A 25,879-nucleotide genomic window follows, 5' to 3' on the forward strand; every position below is an offset into this window, starting at 1 on the left:
TTTGCTACCCACTTCTCTCAAGCACGAGTTTATCACTAATTTTGTCGCTTAATTATATTTAATTTAATCTTTTATATTGTGTTGCTTTGTTCTCTAACTCATGGGTGCCAGTCTTTTCCTTAGGTCGCTAGCAGGCACACCCAATACGCCCAACAGGCGCCGAATACGTCGGCTGTTGCTAGAACTGCACAGAATACATCAGAATACGACATAGGTGCCTTATTTTGCTGTGACCATGCTAAAAGAAACTGAATAGTCCCAGATAATTTGTATTGTGGACACGAGGGTGGAGAAGTGCTGTCAGCAGAAGAGATCGACAAATTCTTCTATTGGTGCTGGCAAGTTCTGCCTACCCCATCTCATCCCTTTTCTCCTCCTTCTACCACCCAAACTAGCCTCCCTCTGCAAGCACGGAAAATACGAAAAGCAATACCAAGCTGCTAGATCCCGGGAAAAACGAGGGAAGATCTCCCTGCACTTACTAGTATAAGAGCCCCGGGAAGTAAACAGAGTCTGGGTAATGTCCTCTCTGGCTGCAGCATCTGAGAGAATTCAAAATTAAACCCTTGGCATGGGCGGACCAATCAGAGCCATCATCTCTCTCCATTAGCTTTCCTGTTGAGGAAAGAAGAGAAGGTATTTTGTGATTGGGTGAGACATCCCCACTCTCTGGCCAATCGAAGTAGTGGCGCTTTTTGTATGAATTAGGTTGTGGGGGAGGTACCCCACCTTTACAAAGTGGCTTATGGAAGTTCTTGTTTGATTGGCTGAAGTTTCTTCCAAGTCTACCATTAAGAAGCTTGATTCTGCCGAAATTCTGCAATAAAATTGAAAGAAAAAAGTAGGAGCAACCAATAGAAAAAACGTAGAAGGGACCCAATCCCAATGCGACGTTTTGTGCCTTTGCCCAACAGGAGGGTCTGTTTCATTCTGAGGGAGGGACCCAAGCTCCAATGGGCGGGCGGCGGTGAAGCGAGAGAGCCAATGGATGTACCGCACTGTGTGACAGCTGTCCAATGGAGATGCTTCATGCTAGCAACGTTTGGGTTCGAGGGCTTAACCACTGCCGCCGCCGCCTGAGGAATGTCAACTATTCAACATGGAGGCGGCGGTCACTAAACTGGAAGTGATGGTGAGTGTGAAACTAAGGAGATGGATTTATGCGCTCCTTTTACCAGGAGAAAGGAGGAAGCACAATAGAGCCTCTGGGAATCTCAGGCTGCACAGATACTTGATTCTGCCTTCACCCCCTCCCCAGCTGAAGGGAGTCGCCACCGCCTGGGCCCGTTTAACCGCCGCGGGGAACAAGTTACATCCGGGGAACGCGGGAAGGAAATGGCGGGAGATGCCGAGGAATCGGGGCCGTGGGATTCCATCTATCTAGTTGGGGTTCACGAATGGGGTAGCCCTCGCGTTCCCTCCCTCTTGGGGGTAGATGGTGCAACCTGCGTCCCAGATTTCCCCCTAGAAGGTTTGAATGGATCGGCTCCCGTGTGCCTGTAGAAGGGGCGGGGTTGGTCCATTCACATGCTATGGGGGTTGGAGGGTGGCGGGAGGAATCGGGGTCCGGAAAGGAGTGGTGATGGGGGCATGGAATGTCTTTCGGGTTGAACCATTTACACTCCTGCAGGGGGACTCCGATAGGCCGATTCGTTTCCTACGTGGCCGTTTGACTTGCCTGGTTCACACACAACCTGGAGGGGGCGGAGAGGGGTGGGGCGGGAAGAGAGCTTGTGGATCTGCTCGTGGATCCTACCCCGCTTGGGGAGGAGGGACCGAAGGAGGCGTGTGCGGGACGGCGGGAAGCAGACTGCACTTTCCCCGCGACCAGAGCCGGTTGGGGGTGGGGCACGGGTCGTACCATTCGCTCCCGTTGGGTCGGTTTCATTCATCCCCAGGTGTGAGAGGGAAGGGACTAGATGGGAAGCCACCCCCGCCGAGGAGAGGGGTGACTTTGGGGCTGAGGAAAAGGTCGCCGAGGTGGGCTGGAGGGGACCAACCTAGGGGCTTTCTCTTTCTCTCTTTCTCTCTTTCTCTCTCTCTCTCTGTCTCTGTCTCTGTCTCTGTCTCTGTCTCTCTCTCTCTCTCTCTCTTTCTCTCTCTTTCTTTCCTCTTTCTCCTTCCCTCCCATTCCTCCCCTCGCTCGTCCTCCCCCGTTCCCTTGTTTCCTGTGCCTTCCCCTCCCCCACATTCCCCTTCAGTCTGGGGCTGGGGCTGGGGGGGGGGGGCGGTGCGGCGCGCGCTATGCATTGGGGGGAGGGGATCCTGGGCTTGAACTCTCCTCAGCCTCGCTGGCTTCCCTCCTCTACCGGGAGCTTCTCGGGAGAAACGACCTTCCTTCCCTACCGACCGCCACGCCTCGCCTCGCCTCGCCTCGCCGTGCTGCTGCTTCGCCCGCTTGGGTGCATGTGCTGCCTTCCCCCTGCGAGCAGCTGCCCAGGCTTCCTTTTGACGCCTTGATTGGCTCGAGCCAGGGGGGACCCAGAGAGGAGCAGCACCCCGCTCCCCGCCTCCCTCCCTTCCTTGTCTCCAAATCCCATTGCAGCCCTCTTAGAGCGTTAGAAAGGTATTTAACGTGAGGCCTTGGTTAAGATGGGGAGGTGTGGTGGCGCTTAATGTTTTAACTTTTAATCCTCCATCTCTCATGAGCAGTTTTTAAAATGTTCACTAACTGGGTAGTTAATTTTGAATAGCGACCATATTAAATAATTAGAAAACTGTTCAGTGAATTATTGTTCTAACCTCGTTTCTCAAACTTTTAGAGAAACTAATAATGAGAATCACATCACCTTTATCAGCTTCATACTGTGTTCTCAAAAAATGCTTCCAAGTTTGGTAGAGTTTGGTGCCCCCCCCCCCCCCCCGCAGAGCTTTTTGAAAATGAACTACAATTTTACTTTTCCACAAGAAAGTTATATCAGCTGATGAATATTTTATTCAGTTCCAAATTTTTAAGAATGAAATGTTACCAAACTTTTAAAGAACATCAGTGTTGATAGCCAAGTACTGCAGCACATAGTGAGGCACTCGTGGCAATACTTAGCATAGAATCATGCTCATCTTAGGTGCATATTGAGTGTTTGAATTGGGACAACTTTAAACAGGTAAGACTCAAAGATAAAGGGCAAGGATTCTGGCCGAAATTGAATACATTTTAAATATATTTTTGAGAAACTGTAGAAAGTAATCTAGCATATGTGAGAGAATAGACTATCCCAAACTTAGGGTGTGGTTTGGAAGACTATGAGGAGTTGGAAGTGGGAAAAGGGAATGAAGTGAATGCTTGTATAGAAGATGTGCGTGAGCAAATATGAGATAAGAAGAGAGATTTAAGTAGTGGAGAACCTTGGGATGAAAAGTATGTTATGATGTGGACTGCAGAAATACTCTGGTATTTCAGCCTATGGTTTATCTGGTACAGGGGGCGAAAATTAACCTCTTTTAAGAGGGCCAATAATTTTTATTTTAATTTGTGAAAAAAATTATGCTTATTGATTCTCCCTGCCCCCATTCTAAGGTAATTGTGATCATTCTTTCAAGGTTATCACTTTTTAGGTTATGTTCCAGAAAGAAAGATGGTTTTCATCCTTTGTTGTATTCATGAAAAACTTTCACTTTCTTTGGTTCTCTACTGGATGATGGATCGATTTCTAATCAAAGGCATTATATAATCCCTCTAGTTTGGTCCTCTTCCATTAAAATTAATTTAGATTCATTTTTAGGTTAGTGAAATTATTTTCATATCAAAAGTTGATAATTTTATGTAATTGTTTCAGAAATAATTGTGCTTTTCATTTGTTGAACTAGTAAATTCTTTGAGGAGCTGCATTATTTCTGCATTTTGAGAGATATTTACAAAGGACTCTACAGATATAAGTTTTTGTAGATGCAGAAGAATCACTGCAGGTGAGGCAACTGAGGCTGGCTCACAACTTTTGGTTTACTTAGCACATACTTGTTTGTCTAGCTTTTTCCAATCCCAGCACCTCTCCTAGTAGATCTATGAATCCTTAAAAGAATTTGCCATAATTAAAAAGACCTCTAAGCTATGATACTTCACCCTAGCAACCACTTTGTAAATTTTTAAATAAAGTTTTGGTAAATGAATTCTGCCAACATAGATGTTACCTCCCTGAATTACTTATGTTTTTGAACAGTTTCAAGGGTATCTTTAGCAAATCTTGCCAACTGTTAAACTGTTAGAAATTTTCGTTAGGTGAACATTTTTGAGTAATATAAGTGATATTTCACATATGCTTTAAACTTGTCTTGGCTCTCATTTCCAGTGCCACTTAAGTATCCTGCTTAAGTTTTAATTCTTGCCACCTGTAAATGTGAATGTTGTTTTCCATGCTAAACTTTTTTTTTCCTCTCCATTTTATTCCTAGCCATTTTAGAATGGTCAAATCATTCTTAATGTTTCTGGGATTAATCCACTTAAAAGCAGTTAAACTCAACACTGGCAAAAATTTTAAACACCACAGTATAATTAGTGAGTACAATTGCCTCAAAAAAATCAAATTAGGGGCAGCTGGGTAGCTCAGTGGATTGAGAACTAGACCTAGACACAGAGGTCCTAGTTCAAATTTGATCTCGTATACTCCCCAACTATATGACCCTGGGTAAGTCACTTGACCACAATTAATTGCCTAGCCCTTCCCGATCTTCTGCCTTGGAACCAATACATAGTGTTGATTCTAAAGCAGAAAGCAAGGGTTTAAATTTTTTTTTCTTAAATCAAATAGGTCCTGAAATTTAACAGCTAAGCCATGATGTTATTTTTTTTTTTATAAATGCATGTTTTCTTATCTGTATTTTTAAGATTGTACAACTTCCAATGTGTGATGTCTTCATTTTTTCTAATATCTTCCTGTCACATTCTTTTTTTTTTTAATTAAGTAACACCCTCTGTCTTAGAATTAATGTTGGTGAAGAATGGTATCTTACACTTGAGTATCATATTTGAACTCAGAACCTCCCCTCTTCAGGCCTGGCTGTCTATCCATTGAGCCACATACTGTCCCTAACATTCTAAATATTTGTTTTTCTCATCCAGATCTTGGGGACAGAGATGTTTAAGGAATCCTTAATACACTTTTCAAATATGTGTCAAACTTTTTTGGCATCATTATTATTATTGCCCCTTGAGGCAGGTATATAACATTTTTGCTTTGCTTTGTATCCCTGGCACTTAATAAGCAGTTAAGAAATGCTTGCTTACTAAGACTTCATTTTAAGGTTAGTAAATTCTTCACTTCTAAGAGCGATGCTGTGTAATAAATATTTTTAGGCTAGTAATACTGCCAACAAACAAATATTGAAGCTAATAACCTTAATTTTAGCCTTCAGAGTAGATATTTTTACTGAATTTTTATTACTGGATATTGCAAGTAATGCACTTTTAGGAACTACTAGTTTAGTTTCAGTACCTCTTAATCATTTTTGCCCTGTCTTCATTTAGAGAAAACATCTTTTATGAGGTTAGGATTAGGAAGGTTATAAGGAAATCAGACCGTCTTTAACTTTGTAGATGTTAAGTTTAGATTGTGAGTAGCTTTATTTATTTTGGAAGTGAGGAAAAACTTATTTTATTTGACTTTTCCCTTTACTTTCTTAAAGATTACATATTTTTAATTGAGTTAGTCTTTGTGTAGGGAATTATGATATGTCCTTGCTATCAGATCTTTTTAGTATTTTAAGTTCTTTTCTGTTGATCAAATAATATAATATTTTAAATGGTGTTGCTTCCTCCCCCCCTCAAAGTTTTGAGTCTGAATCTTGAAAAACATCATGGTTTGTTTTTTTGTTTCTTAAACCCTTACCTTTTGTCTAACAATCAATATGAAGTATTGGTTCCAAGACAGAAGAGCAGTAAGGGCTAGGCAATTGGAATTAAGTGACTTTCCCAGGGTCACACAGCTTGGAAGTGTCTGAGGTCATATTCGAACCCAGAACCTGGCCCATCTCCAGGCCTGACTCCATCCACTGAATCACCTAGCTGCCACTGAATCATGGGTTTTAAATGTTTTAGTTCCTATGAAGTTAGAAATAAATCATAATTTCCCATGTAAAACTGGAATTTTTTTATTTCAAATTACTATAAAAGTCTAGTTGGCAGATAATCTATGAAAAGAAAATGTATAGTATTAATGATATGGTATTAACTGAGAGAAAAAGCCTTGCCATACACTTGGATAGCCAAGTGACTTCATCTTCCCAATTATAATAATGGATGTTAACATTTGTAACATTGATGTTAACATTATTTTATGTAATACAAAATTTAAAGAAACTGATTGGTTTTAATGCAGTTGTGAACAGTTTTATCACTTTTATTTAACTGTATTAAGTACAACAGATTTTATTTCTGCTGAGTAGATTTTATTCTGTAGATAAACGTACATGCCTCAAAGTGGCAATTGAGCAAGATCAAGAAAATAATAGTCTTTAACTCCATTAATCAATAAATTTCCAACGTGGTTTATGACTTTAAATAAGTAGCAGGAAATAAGCTAGTAGTGCTTATTGCACAGTACATAATTTTTGATGTTTCCTTAATCTGTTTTTTCTTTAGTATGATTGGACATCTTATTGACTGAATGGTATTTGTCTAGTGCCCTTTTTATGTTGTACTACTAGTGATCCTGCACAAGAAGCAGTGCAATGTTAAAAGGGCATTGGCCAGTGATACCAGTCACATTTCTGGGCTCCCACAGCTGCCTTTTGAATGGATTCTTCAGCTTTCTAGTTGGATTAGTTACCCTTAAGCAAAGGAAATAGATGACAGTTATGTGAAACCAGGTTTGTCTTCTGCCCATTATTACTTAAATTTGTGGGAAGTGAAAATGCTTTCTTATCATTAAAATGAGGTGGGGGGTATAGTAGGAAAAGTAGGGAGAAAGAAGTTTAAAATTACTTCAAAGACAGAAAAAACGTACAACTAGCTAGAATATTATACAGGTTACTCTTTAATAGTGGATATTGACTCATTAAATGCTAAGGAAACTATCACTTGCTTTGTTGCTTTACAGCAAAAGGAAGAACATAGTTATTGATTACCCGCACCAAACTCTTAGAAAGAGGTGAGATGGTAAGAACTGTGCACTGCAGGAATTTCCAGAAAAATAGGCTGAAAACTAAGAAACTATGTGCATCTTAAATGTTTTGCCTATGCATTTAGTTCTTAGTATTTAAAGAGGAGATTCATTGCATAGTAAATAGAGAACAAAAAGTTCAAATTGGGTTGATTTTTGCTGCATTAATATAGATCTTAAAAAAACTGAAATATTTTTACAACTTTCATTAGTGGTAATTACTTACCATATGTACTTTGATACCTTGTGACACATTTTAAAAAATTCCACTCCAAAAGACCTTCTAATAGCATATTAAGAATGGGCAAGTCTTTGTATAACTAAGTTGGCATTTGAGTCCAATTTTTATCTATTTTGAGGTGAAGATTTTTTGGTTAGGCCTATTATGGTAATAATATTTTGGGGTTTCTCAAGTCAAAAATGGCAACCTTACTGAAATGTCATAATGCCCTTTGAAACCTCAACTGGGGACTTGATCTCTATAATATTTCTTATGATAATACTGCTAACGAATGCTCTGACTTTATTGCACTACTGTACTTTACAGCTAGCAGTGCAATAGTATTGTCAAAGCATCTGAAAGCAGAATACACAGCAATGTTTTGATTCTTACTTTGTGACTAATGATTCCTTCAAAACTTGTGGGTAATTTTTCACTTAATTTGTATGTTTCCTAATTGTACTAGAAAGACATTTGTCATGTATGAAGTTATAATTTTATATATTACTGAAATATGTGATATTAAAATTTTTTAAATTTAAGTATACTTAAAATACAACTTTAAAATACTAACATTAAAATGTTTTAGACTTATGTATTTATAAACTTTAATGTTGGAAAGAATGCTATATTTAAAGCTTAATCTGGCTAAGTTAATGCTAACTCAAAGGAAGCCTTATTTATATGAATTAATTCTGTATAAACTTATTTGTTTTAAAGACTAACAAAAATGTTAATTGAGGTACATTGTTTTAATGTCAGTAAAAAGATAAAGGGAACTAAATCTGCAAGTCTATATGGTGTCACCTCACTTAAAAAAAATTGGTATATTGTAAAAAGACTTTGTTTTGCTTCCATAAAAGCATCTTTTCTCTTCCTTATTATGAAAATGGCATCATAATCTTAATCCCTATTGAAGTAACTTTTGAAATTTTATTTTGGATAATTACTGGTAAAATACTTTTTCAAGATGAAATATGTTTTCCATGTTTATTATAAACCTTTCATTTTCAGCCTTTGAATCAGTCTCTTGGGAGTATTCACTCTTGTTGGAAGATTCCAAGATTGATAGAAAAATTTTTATTTTGTGTTATAACAAACAAAATATGAGTTAAGAACTTCAAAAATAGTTTAAGTAACATACTTGTGAATAATAATTCCATGAATTTGTCAGTGTTTATGTACAAACAAAAATGTCTGTGAACTCGAGTAATTGCCTCAATGATCAAAAAAACTTTGTTGGATTGTTTTAGTATTGACAAATCTTATAGTTTATTTGACCTTGATTATTTTAGGCTGGGTCTTTTAACATATCAAAAGAAGGTCCATTTTTAAAATCCAACATAAGGACAATCAATCTTAGAACCACTGTGTAAAACATGAGCATAATTTGTCCTTATAAAATTCTCTCACTAAAACTAGTTTGATATACTAATAGACTTCAGATGAAAATAGCAATTTTAACAAAATCATCAAATCATTAATTCTGGAAACTCTTAGGAAGGATGAATATTACCCAGTTTACTAATTGTTAGCTGTTAAATATCTTAAGATTAGCTATCAAAGTATGAAGACATTTAATTTGAAAGCCAACAGTGAAGCATCTATGAAGTAACTTCTGACTTGGTTCATCGTAATTCTGCTTAACTAAATACCTAGTATGTAGACCTTTAGGCAGATTAAGAACTTTGATCATTTTGAAAAAATGCAGATGAATTTCCCTCAGGGAGACAATTACTTGTTCTAATTTAAGTCAAGACTATTTTAGTTTCTGTAAAGCAAAGAAGTCCCTCTCATGTCCATTTGAGCTCATTGTGACTATTAGTTCCATGTTTAGATATGCTATTAATAAAGGAAATTGATAGATTTCTGCTTATGAGTCTAACAAAGTAGTAGATAACACATGATGTTATCTATATAGTTGTAAGGGAAATGAATGTAAGCTAGTCAGCTATAACAAATCTCAAAGATTCTTAAGGAACAGTGTTAAATTTACAGTCTATAGTGATAGAATTTTTTAATAACATGTTTTGATATTTCATTAATGTACTTAATGTGAAAACTTTTCCATGCATATCTACAGTAGTAACATCATGTAATCTTTGTTTCATAAACCATTGAGAGATCAGTGTGACTTGACTTTAAAGGCAGGATTTGAACATATGTCCAAGGCTCTCTTCACCCTTAGAAGAGAAAACATTAAAGTAGGGTAATTACCTTCAGTGTTATTATATTCAGGTACAAATTTAAGTATAGATCTTATTCAATAAGCATTGCACCATATGTTACATATTGTAATAGAATTACAAGAGTGACTGACTTCTAGCTTGGTTCTTTTTTGAGAAACAACTTTAGGACAAATGAGTAAATTAATATGCAAAGTAAGTTTCCTGACTTGAGGAGAGAACAAATAATTGTGGGGGATCCAGATAAAGAACAAACAATAGTAGCAACCCAGACAATGCTCCTAGAAAAGTTTTGTACTTTAGCCAAGTCTCAAAGGAAGTAGAGGTTTCTAAGAAGTTGAGTACTTTCTAGGTAAAATCACCAAGATTGTGGGGGTGATGCTCTGCCTTTATTTTTAATTTTATTTTTTAAATAATTTTTTCCTGGGTTATACATATATTGTTGTACAAAACATTTCCATATCATTCACTGCTGTAAGAGAATGTTCCATGAAACAAAAATCCAAATAAACTAAAATGTAAAATTGTATTCTTTGATCTGCATCCCAACTTTAGCAGTTCTTTCTCTTAATATGGATAGCATTCTTTGTCATAAGTCCTTCAGAATTGTCCTGTTATATTGCTAAGAGTAGCTGAATCTTTCACAGTTGATCATTCCACAGTATTGCTGTTACTGTGTACAACATTTTTCAGGTTCTACTTATTTTACTAAACTGTATCAGGTCATATAGGTCTTTACAGTTTTATCTAAATTATCCTCCTCATCATTTCTTATAGCATAATAGTACTCCATCATCATCATATACTAGTCTGTTCAGCCATTCCTCAATTGATAAACATCCCCATAATTTCCAGTTCTTTGTCGACACAAAAAACTGCTATAAATGTTTTTGTACAAGTAGGTCTTCCCCCATCCCCTCCTCCTTTTTAAAAACTCTTTGGAATATAGATCTAGTTGTGGTATTACAGAACCAAAGGGTGTGCATAGTTTTATAGCCCTTTGGGCATAGTTCCACATTGCCCAGAAAGGTTGCTTCAGAAAGGTTAGATCAGTTCACAACCCTATCAATAATGCATGTGTCCCAATTTTGCCACATTTCCTCCAACATTTATCACTTTACTGTCATATTGACCAGTCTGACAATTGGTGTGAAGTGGTACCTCAGAGTTGCTTTAATTTGCATTTCTCTAATCAAGAGTGATTTAGAACATTTTTTAAAACTCTTACCTTCTACCTTAGAATCAATACTATATATTGGTTCCCACGTGGATGAGTAGCAAGGGTAGGCAGTAAAGGTTAAGTGACTTGTCTAGGGTCACACAGGAAGTATCTGAAGTCAGATTTAAACCTAGGATCTCCCACTCTAGGTCTGGCTCTCAATCCACTGAGCTACCCAGCTGCCCCCCAGAACATTTTTTCATATGATTACTAATAGCTTTGATTTCTTCGTCTGAAAACTACTTGTTCATATTCTTTGACCATATGTCAATTGGGGAATAGCTTGTGTTCTCATAAATTTTACTTGGTTCTCTATGTATTTGAGGAATTGACTTTTATCAGGGAATTTTGTTATAATTTTCACCCCAGTTTCCTTTCTAATCTTAGTTTTGTTTGTACATAAACTTTTAAATTTAATATAGTCAAAATTATTCATCATACATCTTGTAATGTTCCCTTTCTCTTGTTTGGTCATAAATTCTTCCCTTCTGACAAGTAAACTATTCTCTGTTCCCCTAATTTATTCCTGATATCACCCTTTCTTCTAAATAATATGCCTATTTTGGTATAAGGTGTGCTATATTGGTCTATACTAGTTTCTGCCATTCGGTTTTCTAGTTTTCCCAGCAGTTTTTGTCAGATAGTGAGTTATCCCCAAAGCTGGGATCTTTGGGTTTATTAAACATTAGATGGCCAATTACACCTCATGGTTATTTCCCCCTAAACTATTCCATTGATTCACTTTTCTATTAGTACTAGACTGTTTTGATGATTACAACTTTATAGTACAGCTTTAGATCTGATACTTCTGGGCTACCTTCTTTCACTTTTTTTTATTACCTTGATATTCTTGATCTTTTGTTGTTTTTAGTAGTTCTATAAAACAATTTTTGGTAGTTTGATTGGCATATAAATTAATTTAGGTAAAATTGTTATTTTTATTACATTAGCTTGGCCTACCCATGAGCAATTAATGTTTTTCTGATTGTTTAGATTTGACTTTATTTGTATGAATGCCTCACCTTTAAGGAGAACAAGTCAGTTTGGTTAAAAATAGTGTATGCTAAGGAACTGCTGAGCCTGGGAAAGTTGATTTGTGCTAGGTTCTTTAATGCCCAGTACAACCACTTGTTTTTTACCCTAGAGATGAATGGAAGCACTGGAGCTTCTTGAACTAGAGCGTGTCATAGTTAGACCTGTACTATATAGGAATATTACTTTGGCTCCTAAAATAGCTAATATCCATAAGACCACATAAAAATAATGCTGTGTATAATAATAATTCCTTTTAGTTTTTTATTATTACTGTTTTTATAACACAGTTGGGTATACTGAATAGTGTTGGCCTTGGAGTCAGGGTCACCTGAGCTCAAATCTTCTCCAAGACCCTTGAACAAGTTTCCTGGGATTATGGCTCTAGAGCTGGAAGGGACTGCAGAGACCATCTAACCCAAACCCTCTTTTTACAGATTAGGAAATTTAAAGCCCTAAAACTCGGGGTAACTCAGAGATTATTTATAGGTAAGTAGTGCCCAAGAGGTAAGACTTGAATCCAGGGCTTTAGAGCCAAATGTTCTTTCCATTTTACCACACCGTAGGCAATTCTAAGATTTAGATATTAAGTGAAAGGTTGGATTCCCTTTTGGTATTTAAAAAAATCAAGTTGCAATTCTTTTACATAGTTGTACCATTCCATAGTGCCTCTTTTTAAATTTATATACTTTCCTCACAGTCATCCTATGTGTTTGGTACATTCCGTTTTATAGGTGAGAAGATTGAAACCTAGAAATTTTATATAACTCCTACCTGGTCAAACAGTAAATGAGGGAGCTGGGAATTGAATCCTAAAGCATTATAACTTTAGGACCTATGTTTTTAACATTATCTCCACTTAAATATAATTGACTGGAATGGAATGGGACTGTAAATTGCTTGATGAACGTTCTGAATGTACACCTCTTTTCATTAGTTTCAAGAATGAAAATTTCATCATAAACAGATTTGTATTACACACTTACAGAAGAATTCTTTTTCTCTAAAATATTAACCATATCCCTCCTTTACCCATCAGAGTTATCTCCTTTAACAACTTTTAGTATCCTAACTACATTCTCACTTAAGGTATTGGTATTTTCTGAGAGTTCTTTAATTTTAATGTTAACTCAGGGCTCATTGGAAATTTTTTTGTTCCCGTATGAATGAAAAATGTCCAGTATTAGTATACATTTTCATCATTGTATATAATACACAACTTATTACTGGGAAATCTTATCATCTTGCAAGATTCAATCAATCTTATTATTCACATTTGGTCAGTACTCTGCCCCTTTGGTTGGAGGGTAGATCTCTGAACTCCATTTAAAGAGGGGACTGATGTCTCATTTCCCACATGACTGCACTCCTTTTGTATTTATTTGACTCCTTTGCTATCTCTCACCTCTCAGCAGCCTTTTTAGCTTTCTTTTGTGTTATCTGTCTTCCATTTCTCCACTCCAATATCTTTGCCCAGAAAACCCCAAATAGAGTCATGAGGAGTCAGGTGTGACTGAACAACTCCTATAAGATTGTAACCTTCTTGCAGGCAGGGATTAGTCTTGTATCACAGCACTTAGCACTGTGCATGAAAGAACATATAACTGTATATGAAACTGAATCTCTTATATACAGCTTGCTTTTTAGTATATGATAAAATAGGCATCATCTTTCATTGTGTGATATAGGAAATTGAATTGACTATAGCAATGCCAGTCCATATCCTGGAAATTTATCTTTTTTTAAAAATCAGTTGCTGATAACAGCTTATTTTCTTGTCATCTGCCTCATAGAACAGGGTATGTGGGTAGGTTCTGATTTAACTAAAAGGTCTTAGTAGAAGTTTTTCTGGGCTCGAATCAGTAGAATACTTTTTAAAGCTTCTGTCAGATTTTAAGTAAAATAAGGTCTTTGCTGAAGAGATCCTGACTTTTATTAACCTTGATTTATTAATATAGAATTTTATCTTCTAAACCAACTATCTTAAAAATATTTAATGCGTTGGCTCTTCAACACATTTTTATTTCATATTGAAACAATATGGTAGTGTTTGGACTTTGAAATTTCAAACTAAGCTCTATCATTTAAAAGCAATTTGTTGAGCAGGAATTCTTCAACTGGAAATTTCTTAAATATCTTAATGTCATATTTGCTTGTATGATACTACAGTACTTTTTTTTGGTGCTTTTATTTTTGGAGGAAGATTATGAATATTTTATATCTGTAGCTGAGAAATGCAGCAGAAATACTCATTGCATGGATTCTAACAGACAAGTTTACATAACATTTAAAAATTGCTTTAAAAGATAACCAAAGATCTTGGGCATGGGTCCAAGGACATCATTTGTAGGGAGTGAGGATGATAATAGCTCATCGAAAAACCATTTCACTTCTAATGCCAAAATACACTCTCTTCTCTTCTAGAACCCCCACCCCACCCCTTTGCCTCCCGTTTAGCTACATTTTATTGGACTTATTTCTCACCATTCAAGAATGGTCTAATTGAAACAATGAGTAGAGTTGTATCTTGGAATTGATTCTAACTTGTGGTGGGGAGAGCCTTAATTTTTTTTCTTTTGTGAAATGAATTTCTCAAGTGACATACATCTCTTCAATCCCTTACATGGATAGCCTGAAGATAAAATAAAGAGGATCTAATTGCTTGGCCTTACTGCCTCTGATGCTTATGGAGTTATAGAAGTTTTTAAGGTCCTTTGATAACATAAGGATACCAGACTTCTCTAGTGTTGCCCCTTTGTACCTCACTTCAATATGATCCAGAAACCAGACCCTGAAAACTGGGGAAAGCTAGCCATTTTTTACCATCCCCTAGAGGGGATGTGAAGGTTTTAGAAAGAATAGATTTCACTGAGGTAGAGGTTTAAATGTTATAAACATCCTAGAACATGATTTGTTGCATGTAGGGAATATATATTTGTTTATTTACAAATAAAAATGAGCTAATGACAAGTAAGTTAATGTACCAAATGGTAAGCTAGCAATGGAACTCTGCTTTGGTGACCATTTGGGATTAGTTATGTTTTTTTGTAGACTCATGTAAGTAGCACATAGGTTCTTCATAGTATGTCAAGAATATAAATAGAAAATGGAAAGGTTTTATACTTCCAACAATTACATCAATATGCAAGTATTTATTAAATGTCTACTTAATGTGCTAGGCACTGTGCTAAGTGTTGGAGACGCAAATACAAAAATAAAAATTGACCTTGCCTACCAGTAGTTTGCATTCTATCTGGGAAAGCAAATATGGATTGGATATGTGAATAGTTTTTTGAAGGAGAATATACTCAAAACTTGACTAATGGAATGTAGATCCAGAAAAGCCATTGAAACTTTGCTTTTTAACTTAGTACATGTCTTGTTTAATTAACTTTACCTTTCATTTATTTAAAAAAACTTAAACTGTTGGCACAAAAGGAGAGATTAGAAATGACAATTTAGAATTTGGAGCTGGAAATTTTGAGTTATAACATTGCATCTTGCAATTTTATTTGAACCCTCAATTTAGCAATATTGATAATTTAATGAGATAAGTATTGCTAAATGCTGTCAGAGTTGCTTAATTTATTTTGCAATATATTAAGGGGAAATTTTGCAAATATGTATTCTTTGCAGCTTAATCTCATTCTTGTTTCAGTAAAGGATGTCATTGCTTTTGTGCTTAGTTTCAAGACTTTTACAAAAAGGACTAAATTCTATGCTCTGTAACCTTGTTATCTGGTATCAATATACTCATTAAACAACTATGCTATAAAAATTCCTGGTTACATTCTCTACATTTGAATTGTAGAACCCATATACAATAAGAACAACAAACAGAAATTTTTAATTTTTTTTTTAACTATAATTTCTTCATTAGATGGAGCACTACAAGAAGAATCCATGATAAACATAATTTGTTTTGAAGGAGTTTGGCATGGTTCTTTTTGTGTGTATATTGGTGTTCTTAAAGCTATAATATAATTTTGAATATCTGTAGTACTTAGGACACATTACTTTGTATTGTACTTACTTGTACATGGCTTTCTTCCCTGCTACATTATGAGCTTTTTGGAGGGCAGGGACCATGAAATATTCCTCTTATTGATTTCTTACCTCTTAATGAATGAACAAATTAAATCTTCTCCTGAGAGGTTAGGTTCTTGCCCAGGGTCACACAGCTACTGTGGGTCAGAGTTGGTCTTAAACTTAAGTTTTCCTGGGTTTTGTAAAGGGTGAAATTATGGTTGAGACTGAAAAAAAATCTAAATTTAAGTGGTCTCCAAGAGAAATCCCAAATAATAAAATACCCAAGTCAGCTGCCAAATTTTATGATGATTTAATTACAACAGGAGGAAGAAAATATTAGAGGGAGAGAGAGAGGGAGAGAAGGAAAGGAGTTTAACTCAAAAACTACTCTGGCTCAGATTGAGCCAAAGCAGGAGTTTAAGGCCCCGGAGAGCCAAGGCAGAGAAAGGAGTCAGTCCTTATCACTCATGTGACTGGTCTTAAGGTAAGCTGTCTGTGGGGCTCCTCCAAGCTCGAGCTCCAGGATCGAACTGAACTCTAGCCCTCTCCACAGGAAGTCACAAGAACTCCAGAGGCTGTTCTCTACCTCACTTCCTGTGTCTCACATGTGCCAATGGTGGCTCAAGCTTGACTTAGGACAGCCCAGAGGTCTGTCCTTTTTTTGTGCATATCTGTTGAAGGCCATTTTCTCAGATAATTAAATCTTGAGTTTGATGCAGACCTTCCTAATCTTGTTAAACTAAGAAGGGAGGAGAAATGTAGTTTCCAAGACCTGATTCTGTTATTCCAAGTATCTCTATTGTTATTGATCAGGAAATGGCTAAATCAGATCTAAAGAATGGTCTGATTAGGGTGGAATAGTTTTGAAATTCACAGTTTGAGGCTGGCTTTATAGCCAGCACGCCTCATTATTTGCTGTTAAATTCCAACACCTCTCCTTCTGGGCCCAGTCTCCTTTGTTTTTTCCTTTCCTAGAATACTACCTTATATATCATTTAATTTTTATTGTAGTTTTGAGGATTTGGCAAATACAATAAATCCAGTTTTGCTGAAGCAGTTTATAATTAGACAGTTCAGCTTTTTTCTTTTCTTTTTTCCTAACCATTTTATTTTTGCCAACTAGTTGAAGGAGCAAAAGTTTTTAACCCTGTAGTATTAGCTTCAGAAAGTCTGAAATCTGCTTGGAAGTAAGGTCTATTAGAATGTAACTCTACTTTCATCTGTTTATAATTGATATAAACAGTTAACTTGCCTTTTTTAAAAAGCCTCTTAGATCACCAGATAAGTAACACTCCCTCTAAAAAGAAAAGGCTTCTGATTTCAGTGCTTCTAAAACATTTTTGTTCTCCAGAACCAGTATGGACTAGCAGTTTTGTTTTTTCTTGTTTTAAAAAGCTAGTCTCAGTAAATATTACCTCCTCAGATCAACATCCTCCCATCTATCCATTGCCAAAGTTATAAAGCTGAAGTCATTTAAGAAAAATATTCACTGCTTCTCATAGTTCATGTTTTGTTTTAGTTTAGTTTTGGAGCATTGCTAGCTGTGGAAATTCCTAATTTAAGGTGTGCCACCGCCTTCCCCCCCCCCCCCCCCTTAATCATTATGGATAATATGATAGCCTTCTTTCAAAGAAATGAAGTGTTAAGTGATTAAATACCAATATACATAGAATCTGGATGAGTGTCATGGAGGCAGAATAAATTGCTCACAAAGATGAGTACTATATATTGATGCCTACCTAAATATATTTAATCCTAATAAAAGGTATTTGTAAAGTTAGACTGATCAAATAATGATTACTACAGACATTTTGAAGCATAGTACATTTCTAAATTACTATATGCTAGAAAAATTCAAGTTTCAAGATAAAGACAAAAAAAAAGTTCCTTCCCTTGAAAAGTTCTAATGGGGGCAAGGAGTTGTTATCCAAAGGTTTTGAGTTAAAAGGGATCTTAGAAATCACTTAGCCTGGAAAGTGACTTGTTCAAGGTTAAACAGATAGAAAGTAGTGCTGAGAGTTGAACCTAGGGCCTCTGACTCCAAATCCAACTCTCTTCCAACATGTCTATTAGGTGAGTTGATATAAAATATACGCAAAATAATTCAGGAGAGAGCCCTAAAAAGAGTGGGTCTTTCCATTTGTTGGCCCTTATTTGTGGAACAGGATGAAACATTTCAAAAGGATTAATCATGAAGGGAAAGAGGGAGATCTTGAAAGTAAGGAAACTAGGTAGACAGGCTTTTTAAAAAATTGAAAACCATTTGTCAAAGATAAGCACACTTATGTACATATATGAACCAGTTATGATTTTATGCAACTTGTGTGAACACAGGATTTGAAAAATGCCCAATTCATTTCCCTTGGATATAAAGTTTGGTGGGAGGTAGCCTCTGCCCACACTTTGGCAATGCCATTTATGTGAAATGGCATACAGGAAGTTCTGTAGCACCTGTATACCTCACTCTTTACCATTTCAGGTTAACACAAGTATCTTGCAGACATGAGATAGATGAAATTTTATTGATGGCAATAGATACAATTATGTAGGTGATAATGTATCTCAAAATTAGTTATATAGAAACTATAGGCAGTATACTATATACAATTTATCAAAACCAAATATAAAGAATAGTTTGGTACCTAAGCCAGGAAACAATTCTACTTGCATTTTCCTATAGTAGAAAAAATAACTTTTAAGCCCACAGATCTGGATTAGAATTCCAATTCACTATCCACAATATAACAATATGCAAGTTTCCAAAACTCAGCTTTCTCTTTATAATTTTCATCTCTGATTCTAATCAAATCCATAATATGCTGTACTCTAGGAATTAGCTCTCATTTCTAAGTAGGGATATAGCACTCTTTCATGCCTTGTAGTCCCTGTAATAAAAGGACCCCTCTCATCATATCCTTACCCCCAATACATAAACTTGGAGGAGAAACTACTGCTATCCTACTTTATCAGTCTAAGAGGAACTTGGGGCTAGGGACCTCAGGGTGATGGAAGAAAGGAGAATAAAGGATAGATAAGGGGGAAGAGGTTTTATCATAGTTCAGATTTGGAAGCAGAGTGATTTCCAAGATGATATATAGGAGATGCCCAAAGGCTAGGAGTCAAGCAGGAGGAAGGCAGCTGCAGCAATTAATATTGGAAAAGGGAATCGGGAGAGGGAAATTTCCCCCAATAGTGGAGCATTTTTTCATTTGTCCTTCAGCTTCAGTTTCCAAGACAACAAAGGGATGGGAGAACAGTAGGAACAGTACCACCTGAAGACTGAACCTTTGTTTCTTTAAATTTATTTTTAAGTTGGGTTGATACTAAGCTGGCTATACCTATTCTTTGTTATCAAGTTGAATATTCCTAAGCCATTTTCTCCATCTGTTCACTTTTTCTTAATTACTACTTATTTAGTAATCAATGCACTACATTTAAGTTAAGCGTGTTTGAAGTGTGACATGAAGTATTGTGAAACATGCTTATTTTTAACATATGGTTCAGATCTCTTAACAGTGACTTTTCTCAACTACCTATACAACTTTAAAGATAATTATATTTTACAAAAATTGATTATTGTCCCAAACTAATTCATTAGATGTAAGATTTGCTAAATCTTAAATTAGCTAATCTTTGGGGCTCCCTAAATTTATTTCTATAGGCTAAGTCCATTGTCTAATCTTTTCAATGAAATATTGTTCTCTAAAGAGATATACTGCTACTTTTCATCACAGCTTTATTAAAACACCATAATTCCTAAAAATTCCTTACATTGTGAGATTTTCTTGGTATTTAGCTATTTTAATGTACTATGAGATTTTTTAAAGGCCCTAATAGTTATTAAAAGGAGAACTGAAGTTAATTAAGCAGTGACTGCTATCTCACTGTTTTACAAGGCAATTATGTAGCTCCCAAGAGTCCCATTTATATTAGAGAGGGATATTTGAATGAAGTGTGGTGGCAATATCATTAGCTCTATCCACTAATCAGTCTGAATTATTATGTATTAATCAGTTTGGGGAATAACAGGATTGGTCAGTTATATAACTTGAGTTTCCCACTGTGTAATTTAAAAATACATTTCTTGTTGATAATTAATAGATCCATGAACCCTATCAATGTGGTCTCTGCTGTGTACATAGCTGTAAGTAGTGCAATATTGCTTATAGGGTTTTAGTTTTTGGAAAGAACAGTGGCCAAGCTGACAAGCTGATGAAGAAGATGCTATCATCTTTGATTAGAAAAAATAGAACTATAGCTAGCTTTCTCATTCATACCAAATTTTTTAAAATGTTGAATATTTGTACTTTTGTTGATGTTAGAAGGCCACAGGATTGCAAAATTTTTAAGTTGGATGAAAGGTTCCTCATCAGCCATCTAGTCCAGCTCATATCCAAAAAATAATTCTTCCATGATATACCTGACAAGTGATAAACCTAGCACCTGCTACTTCCCAAAGCATCCCACTTCATTTTGGGGTGCCTCTAATTACAAGGAAGTTTTCCTTATGTCAAGCCAAAATGTGCTTCCTAGCAACTAATACTCTTTTCTCTTAGTTCTCCCATCTGTGACCAAACAGAAAGGAATTGGATAACTTTTCATATATCTAAAGACAATTATCATGTCACTTATCCCTCACTTCTTCAGCTTAAACAGCCCCCAGTAGCCCAGTGTCTTTACCCAGTTTTCATATAGCACAGATTCTTGACCCTTCAGTGTTGAGATTACTTTCCTCTGGATGCTCTGTACCTTATCAGTGTCCTTTATGAAGTATATTCAAAACTGAACACAAAACTCCCTGTGTGATCTGAGCAGAGCCTGAGGTCTAAGTGTAATCAAGACTAATATCCTATTTTTAGGATAAGTTTTTGCAATTTTCTTTATAATTTAAAAAACAAACTTTATGTGCTAATTTGCAATAGGGATTGTCAAAAATAAAAATTTTCATTTAAAATTTTATTAATAACTTTTTTAGCTACATTTCCTAATATATCCATGAGCTTTCTTCCAGACAGCTTTCATTAACAAAGCATTTTGAAAAGGGAAAAGAAGTTCATAAAAACTATTAACTAAGTCTTACTTTATATGCAAGTGTTCCACATCTATAGTTCCCCACTTTTGCACTGAAAGGAATAGGGTGAATTCTTAAATTTCTTTGAAGCCAAGCTTAGTCATTATAATTTCATAGCATTCAGTTTTGACTTGTTCTTTTCATTTGCATTGTGATAGTAACTGTGTATTCCCTTATTCTGTTTGCTTAATTCTGTAATAGTTCATGTCTTATCTTGCTCCTTTATATTATTCATATTCATGTAGAATTCCTTAGAGCATGGTAATATTTTAAATATTATTTGTAGTTATAATAGTGTATATAAAATACTTTTAAAGTTTGCAAAATGTTTTATAAAGATTATCTCATTTTATTCTCATAACAACATCAGTAGGTAGGTACTCACATTTTACAGATGTGGAAACTGAATGAAACTTGCCCAGCAATCACACAGTTAGTATCTGAGGCTGAATTTGAATTCAGACTGTTAGAAAAAGAGAATTGTATAGGAAACAGTATACGTCTCTTACTTAGTTAAGATTTTCTAAAAAATACATATATCACATTTTAACACAGTAATAAAAACTATTCTTACTTGTATCTTTAAAACTGAATTTTCTTTGTATTTTAAAAATACTCCATTAATACTCTTTTTTTCTGATTTTTATTTTGTCTTTTCATCATTATTACTATCTAGAAGGTTCTCCCTTGTAACAAATAGCTATGTAAAAACAGATTAACACTTGGTCATTTCTGAAAGTGTACAACAAATTCTGTACCTCTAGTTCATTACCTCTCTGCCAAGAAATAGGAAACATGCTTCATCATTAGTTTTTTTAAGTCATGATTGATTATTAGATTGATTAAAGTAGCTGTCTTTTAGAGTTGTTTTCCTTTACATTATTATAGTTTTCTAAATAGTTCTGATTCTGCTCACTTCATTCTGATCTAATTCTTAAAAATCTTCTCACATTTCTGAAAATTTGTAATTTTTTATAATTTCTTACAAGTGCAATAATATTTGATTACTATACACGATTTGTTCATCCATTCTCCAGTTTATGGACATTCTTTTTTTTTTTTAAGTTCTTTGCTTCGATAAAAAGTGCTACTATAAGTATTATATGGAGTCTCTTTAATGTAGGATCTATAGATCAAAGCATTTTAGTAATTCCTTTAGTACAATTACAAATTGTTTTCTAGAATGGTTAGACTAAGTCTTAGCCCCATAAGCCACATATTAGTGTACCAGTCCACACTCTCTCCAACATTATTCTATCTTTTGTCATTTTTACCAGTTCAGGAGGGGGTGAAGAAGAATTTCAGGGCCACTTTGTCATTTTACAGATGAGGAAACTGAGGTCCAGTCCAACAATATACTTATGGATTTCTGATCTCATAGATTTGGGAGGTTCTTCTAACAATGTAGATAATACCCCATCCGTGCCTACCTATCCTATGTGACTCCTGTCTGTTCTTCCCATACCCCATTCATATCTGCCTATTCTATATGACTCTTGTCCATTTTCTTCCAAAAGGTCTCTACATAAAAGGCCACTCAATGTATTGGAGACCATCTAACATTATAAGAGTAGCAGTGAAACACTCCTGTTGTCTTTCTGTTGTGTCATTAAACCTATCATTTTCTGGGATGCAGTTCCTTGAGGACGTCCTATATTAAATGGTTATTATGTACAAAACCCTGAAGACCCAGAGGTGAAGTGCTATTCCAAGTTTATAGTGGAAGAGATGGAGTTAGAACTTTGGATTCAACCTCCTTCAGCTATTTGCTGACCCAAGTTTTATTGCCAATGAAAAGCACTTGTTAGTCACATTGGACTTCTATGAGGTTTTTGTGATTGTAGAGCTAGTGTGTTTATTTTTTAACTTTAACAATTTTTAGTTTAATTTTAGCTACTGACTTCCAGCTTCATCTACTTCACTAGAAGCACAAACTTTACTGCTAGTATCATATTTATGTTTTGCCCAAGTTGAAATGGTTCTTCATTTCTCCATTTTTAGCTCTAGCTTATTGCCTGATTCTTGACATAATCTACTATTTCCTGTCCAGTTGCTTTATGCCCTTCAAAGCCTTCTACTATGAAATCTATTTTTTAAACACAAAGGTAGAGGAGATTTTAAGACCAGTACAAGAATTAAATGCAAGAATAAATCCATTAAAAGGAAATTTTCTATGTTGGTGGTTCTGGTTTTAAAGTAAACGTTATTGGACATAGGTATTATTTCTTTATTCTTATTGGATCCTTACATAGTGTTTAAGTGTCTATCTAACAATTGGAGATGGCTGCAGCTGAAACCACTCACTTCAGAGAGAGGACAGTGGTATAAGTTTATTCTTTTTGAGCTTAAACTAGAACTATAATGTGTTTTGTTTTTAATCTATCTACATGACTGCTTCTTGGCTTGATTTGAGGGAAGCTTAAGAGGGAAGTGGTAGTTTCAGATACTGTTGGGAAGTTCTAAATCCTAAAATGTGAGGTTTGGCAGTTTTTGAATAAAGTTTCACTTGAAAAGTGTGTGTTTTAAAATCTACCATAAGGCACCTCTTTAAAAATTTTCCATATTGTTCATTTTTGTAAATGAATAATCTTTAAACCAAAACCCCCAAACATATACCCAAATAAAAAGTGAAAAATTGTATGCTTTCATCTGCATTCCTATTCCCAACAGTTCATTCTTTGAAGGGGATAACATTCATTATCCTAAATCCCTCAGAATTGTCCTAGATTGTTGAATTGCTGAGAATAGTTAAGTCTGTCACATTTGATTATTCCACAATATTGCTGTTACTGTGTTACAATGTTTTCCTGGTTCTGTTTATTTCACTCTGCATCAGTTCATGTAGATCTTTTCAACTCTTCTGAAATCCTGTCCATCATTCCTTAAAGGACAATAGTATTCCATCATCATCGTATACCACAGTTTATCCAACCATTCCCCAATTAATGGATATGCTTTTACTTTCCAATTCTTTGCCACCACAAAAAGAGCAGCTATAAATATTTTTGCACAAATCCTTTCCCGTTTTTTTTTTTATCTCTTTGGGATACAGACTTAGTAATAGTATTACTGGTTCAAAAGGTATACATTGTTTTATAGCCCTTTGGACATAATTCCAAATTGCCCTCCAGAATGGCTATATCAGTTCCACAACTCCAGCAGCAATGCATTAGATGTCCCAATTTTGCCACATCTCCTCCAACATTTATCATTTTCTTTCACTGTCATGTTTTGACAGGTAAGTTGGTACCTCAGAGTTCTTTGAATTAGCATTTCTCTAGTCAAGTGATTTAGAACATTTTTTTCACATGGCTATTGATTTCTTCATCTGAAAACTGCTTATTCGTATCCTTTGACCATTTGTCAATTGGAGAATGGTTTATATTCTTATAAATTTAACTTAGATCTTTATACACTTGAGAAATGAGGTCTTGATCAGAGACATTTGTTAGAAAAAATTTTCTCAATTTGTTGTTTCCCTTTTAATTTTGGTTACATTGATTTTGTTTGTACAAAACTTTTAAAATTTTATATAATCAAAATTACTCATTTTACATATTGTAGTGTTCTCTATCTTTTACTTGGTCATAAATTTTTCCCTTCTCCATAGATTTGACAGGTAAACTATTCTCTGTTCCCCTAACTTATTTTTAATATCCTTTATGTCTAAATCATATACTCATTTTGACCTTATCTTGGTATAGGATATGAGATATTGATCCATTCCCAATTTTTGCCATACTGTTATCCAATTTTTCCAGAAGTTTTTGTCACATCATGCAACTCTTAAAATTCTGTGGAATACAGGTGACTTTAACTTGTACATAGTATTTTGACATTAGGTAAAAATCCAAGGCAAAAGTATTCTTTTTAATTCATCTTGAGGCATGCATTCAGCTTTCTAAATCCTCTTTTTTAAAAAAATTGGTTTTATTTGCAGTCAGTAAACATTTATTAGGCGCCTACTATGTGCCAGGTACTGCATTAAGTACAGAGGATACAATGGCAAAGTTCTTAAGTAGCTTATAGTCTAATGGAGACAACATGCAAATACTTATGGATAATCGAATTGTAACAGGATGAATTGGAGATAGTCAATAGAAGAAAGACAGTAGGTGGCAGCTGGGTATCTCAGTGGTTTGAGAGCCAGGCCTAGAGATGAGGAAAACTGCTGGAAAAATTGGAAAATAGTATGGGATAAGCTAAGTATACACCAATATCTCTTACCCTTTTCTAAGATATAGTCAAAATGGATATATGATATAGATATGAATAGTCATACCATGACTGAGTTAGGGGAACAAGAATAGTTTACCAGGGGGCAGTGGGTGACTCAGTGGATTGATAGCCAGGCCTAGAGACAGGAGGTCCTAAGTTCAAATCTGGCCTCAACACTTCCTAGCTGTGTGACCCTGGGCAAGTCACTTAACCCCCATTGCCTAGCCCTTACCACTTTTCTACCTTGGAACCAATACACAGTATTGATTCCAAAATGGAAAGTAAGGGTTTAAAAGAAGGCACTAGAATTAAAGGGGATTTAGGGAAAAGTTCCTGTTGGAGGTGAGATTTTAGCTGGGTCTTGAAGGAAACCAGAGGAAGCAAAGGAAGAAGGCATGGGAGACAGTGAAACACTTGAGTCAAGAAATACCCTGATTGTTCAAGGAACAGTCAGGAAGCTAGTGTCACTGGATAGCAGAGTGTGTGATAGAGAATAATTAATGTGTAAGAAGACTAGAAAGATGAGGTGGGAACTTTTACTACCATAGAAAAGATTTTATATTTCATCCTAAAGGTGATCGTTTTACTGAATAAGTGGTTAACACCATTTGATCCTTGCTTTAAGGAAGATCACTTAGGCAGTTTGAGAGGAGGATGAACTGGAGTAGAAGACTTTTAGTAAGGAGACCTAGAAGCAGGCTGTTTCAGTAGTCCCACTGTAAAGTGACGAGAACCCTCACCAGGGTGGTAGCAGTGTCAGAGGAGAGAAGAGTGTATGTACAAGGTAAACTCAGACCTTGGAAATAGGTG

The 25,879-nt window shown here is 35.6% G+C and overlaps 2 protein-coding genes and 2 non-coding genes across 6 annotated transcripts in view; 3 read left to right on the forward strand and 1 right to left on the reverse strand.

The window, feature by feature from the left end:
- PRR11 (proline rich 11) overlaps positions 1–1,287 on the reverse strand; it is a 36,406-nt gene extending 35,119 nt beyond the window's left edge. The window contains exons 1-3 of one of the 3 annotated variants that reach the window (XM_007481794.3): positions 1,176–1,287; positions 730–817; positions 483–615 (exon numbers count right to left, since the gene is read on the reverse strand). The gene's annotated coding sequence lies outside the window, so the exon portion shown is untranslated. The remainder of the gene's footprint in view (positions 1–482; positions 616–729; positions 818–1,175) is intronic. The other 2 variants (XM_056816497.1, XM_007481792.3) reach the window with 2 other exon arrangements.
- SKA2 (spindle and kinetochore associated complex subunit 2) overlaps positions 1,100–25,879 on the forward strand; it is a 62,870-nt gene continuing 38,090 nt past the window's right edge. Inside the window, exons 1-2 of the mRNA XM_056814656.1 lie at positions 1,100–1,324; positions 1,701–1,898. Coding sequence (XP_056670634.1) covers positions 1,100–1,324; positions 1,701–1,898 — 423 coding nt within the window. The remainder of the gene's footprint in view (positions 1,325–1,700; positions 1,899–25,879) is intronic.
- Positions 6,616–6,678, forward strand: MIR130C-1 (microRNA mir-130c-1). The gene has a single exon (NR_127464.1). It is a non-coding gene; the product is annotated as a microRNA mir-130c-1 (primary transcript).
- Positions 7,596–7,680, forward strand: MIR301 (microRNA mir-301). The gene has a single exon (NR_034970.1). It is a non-coding gene; the product is annotated as a microRNA mir-301 (primary transcript).

The sequence above is a fragment of the Monodelphis domestica genome, chromosome 2 (assembly GCF_027887165.1).
Source record: "Monodelphis domestica isolate mMonDom1 chromosome 2, mMonDom1.pri, whole genome shotgun sequence".
In the NCBI taxonomy this organism is placed as follows: domain Eukaryota; kingdom Metazoa; phylum Chordata; class Mammalia; order Didelphimorphia; family Didelphidae; genus Monodelphis; species Monodelphis domestica.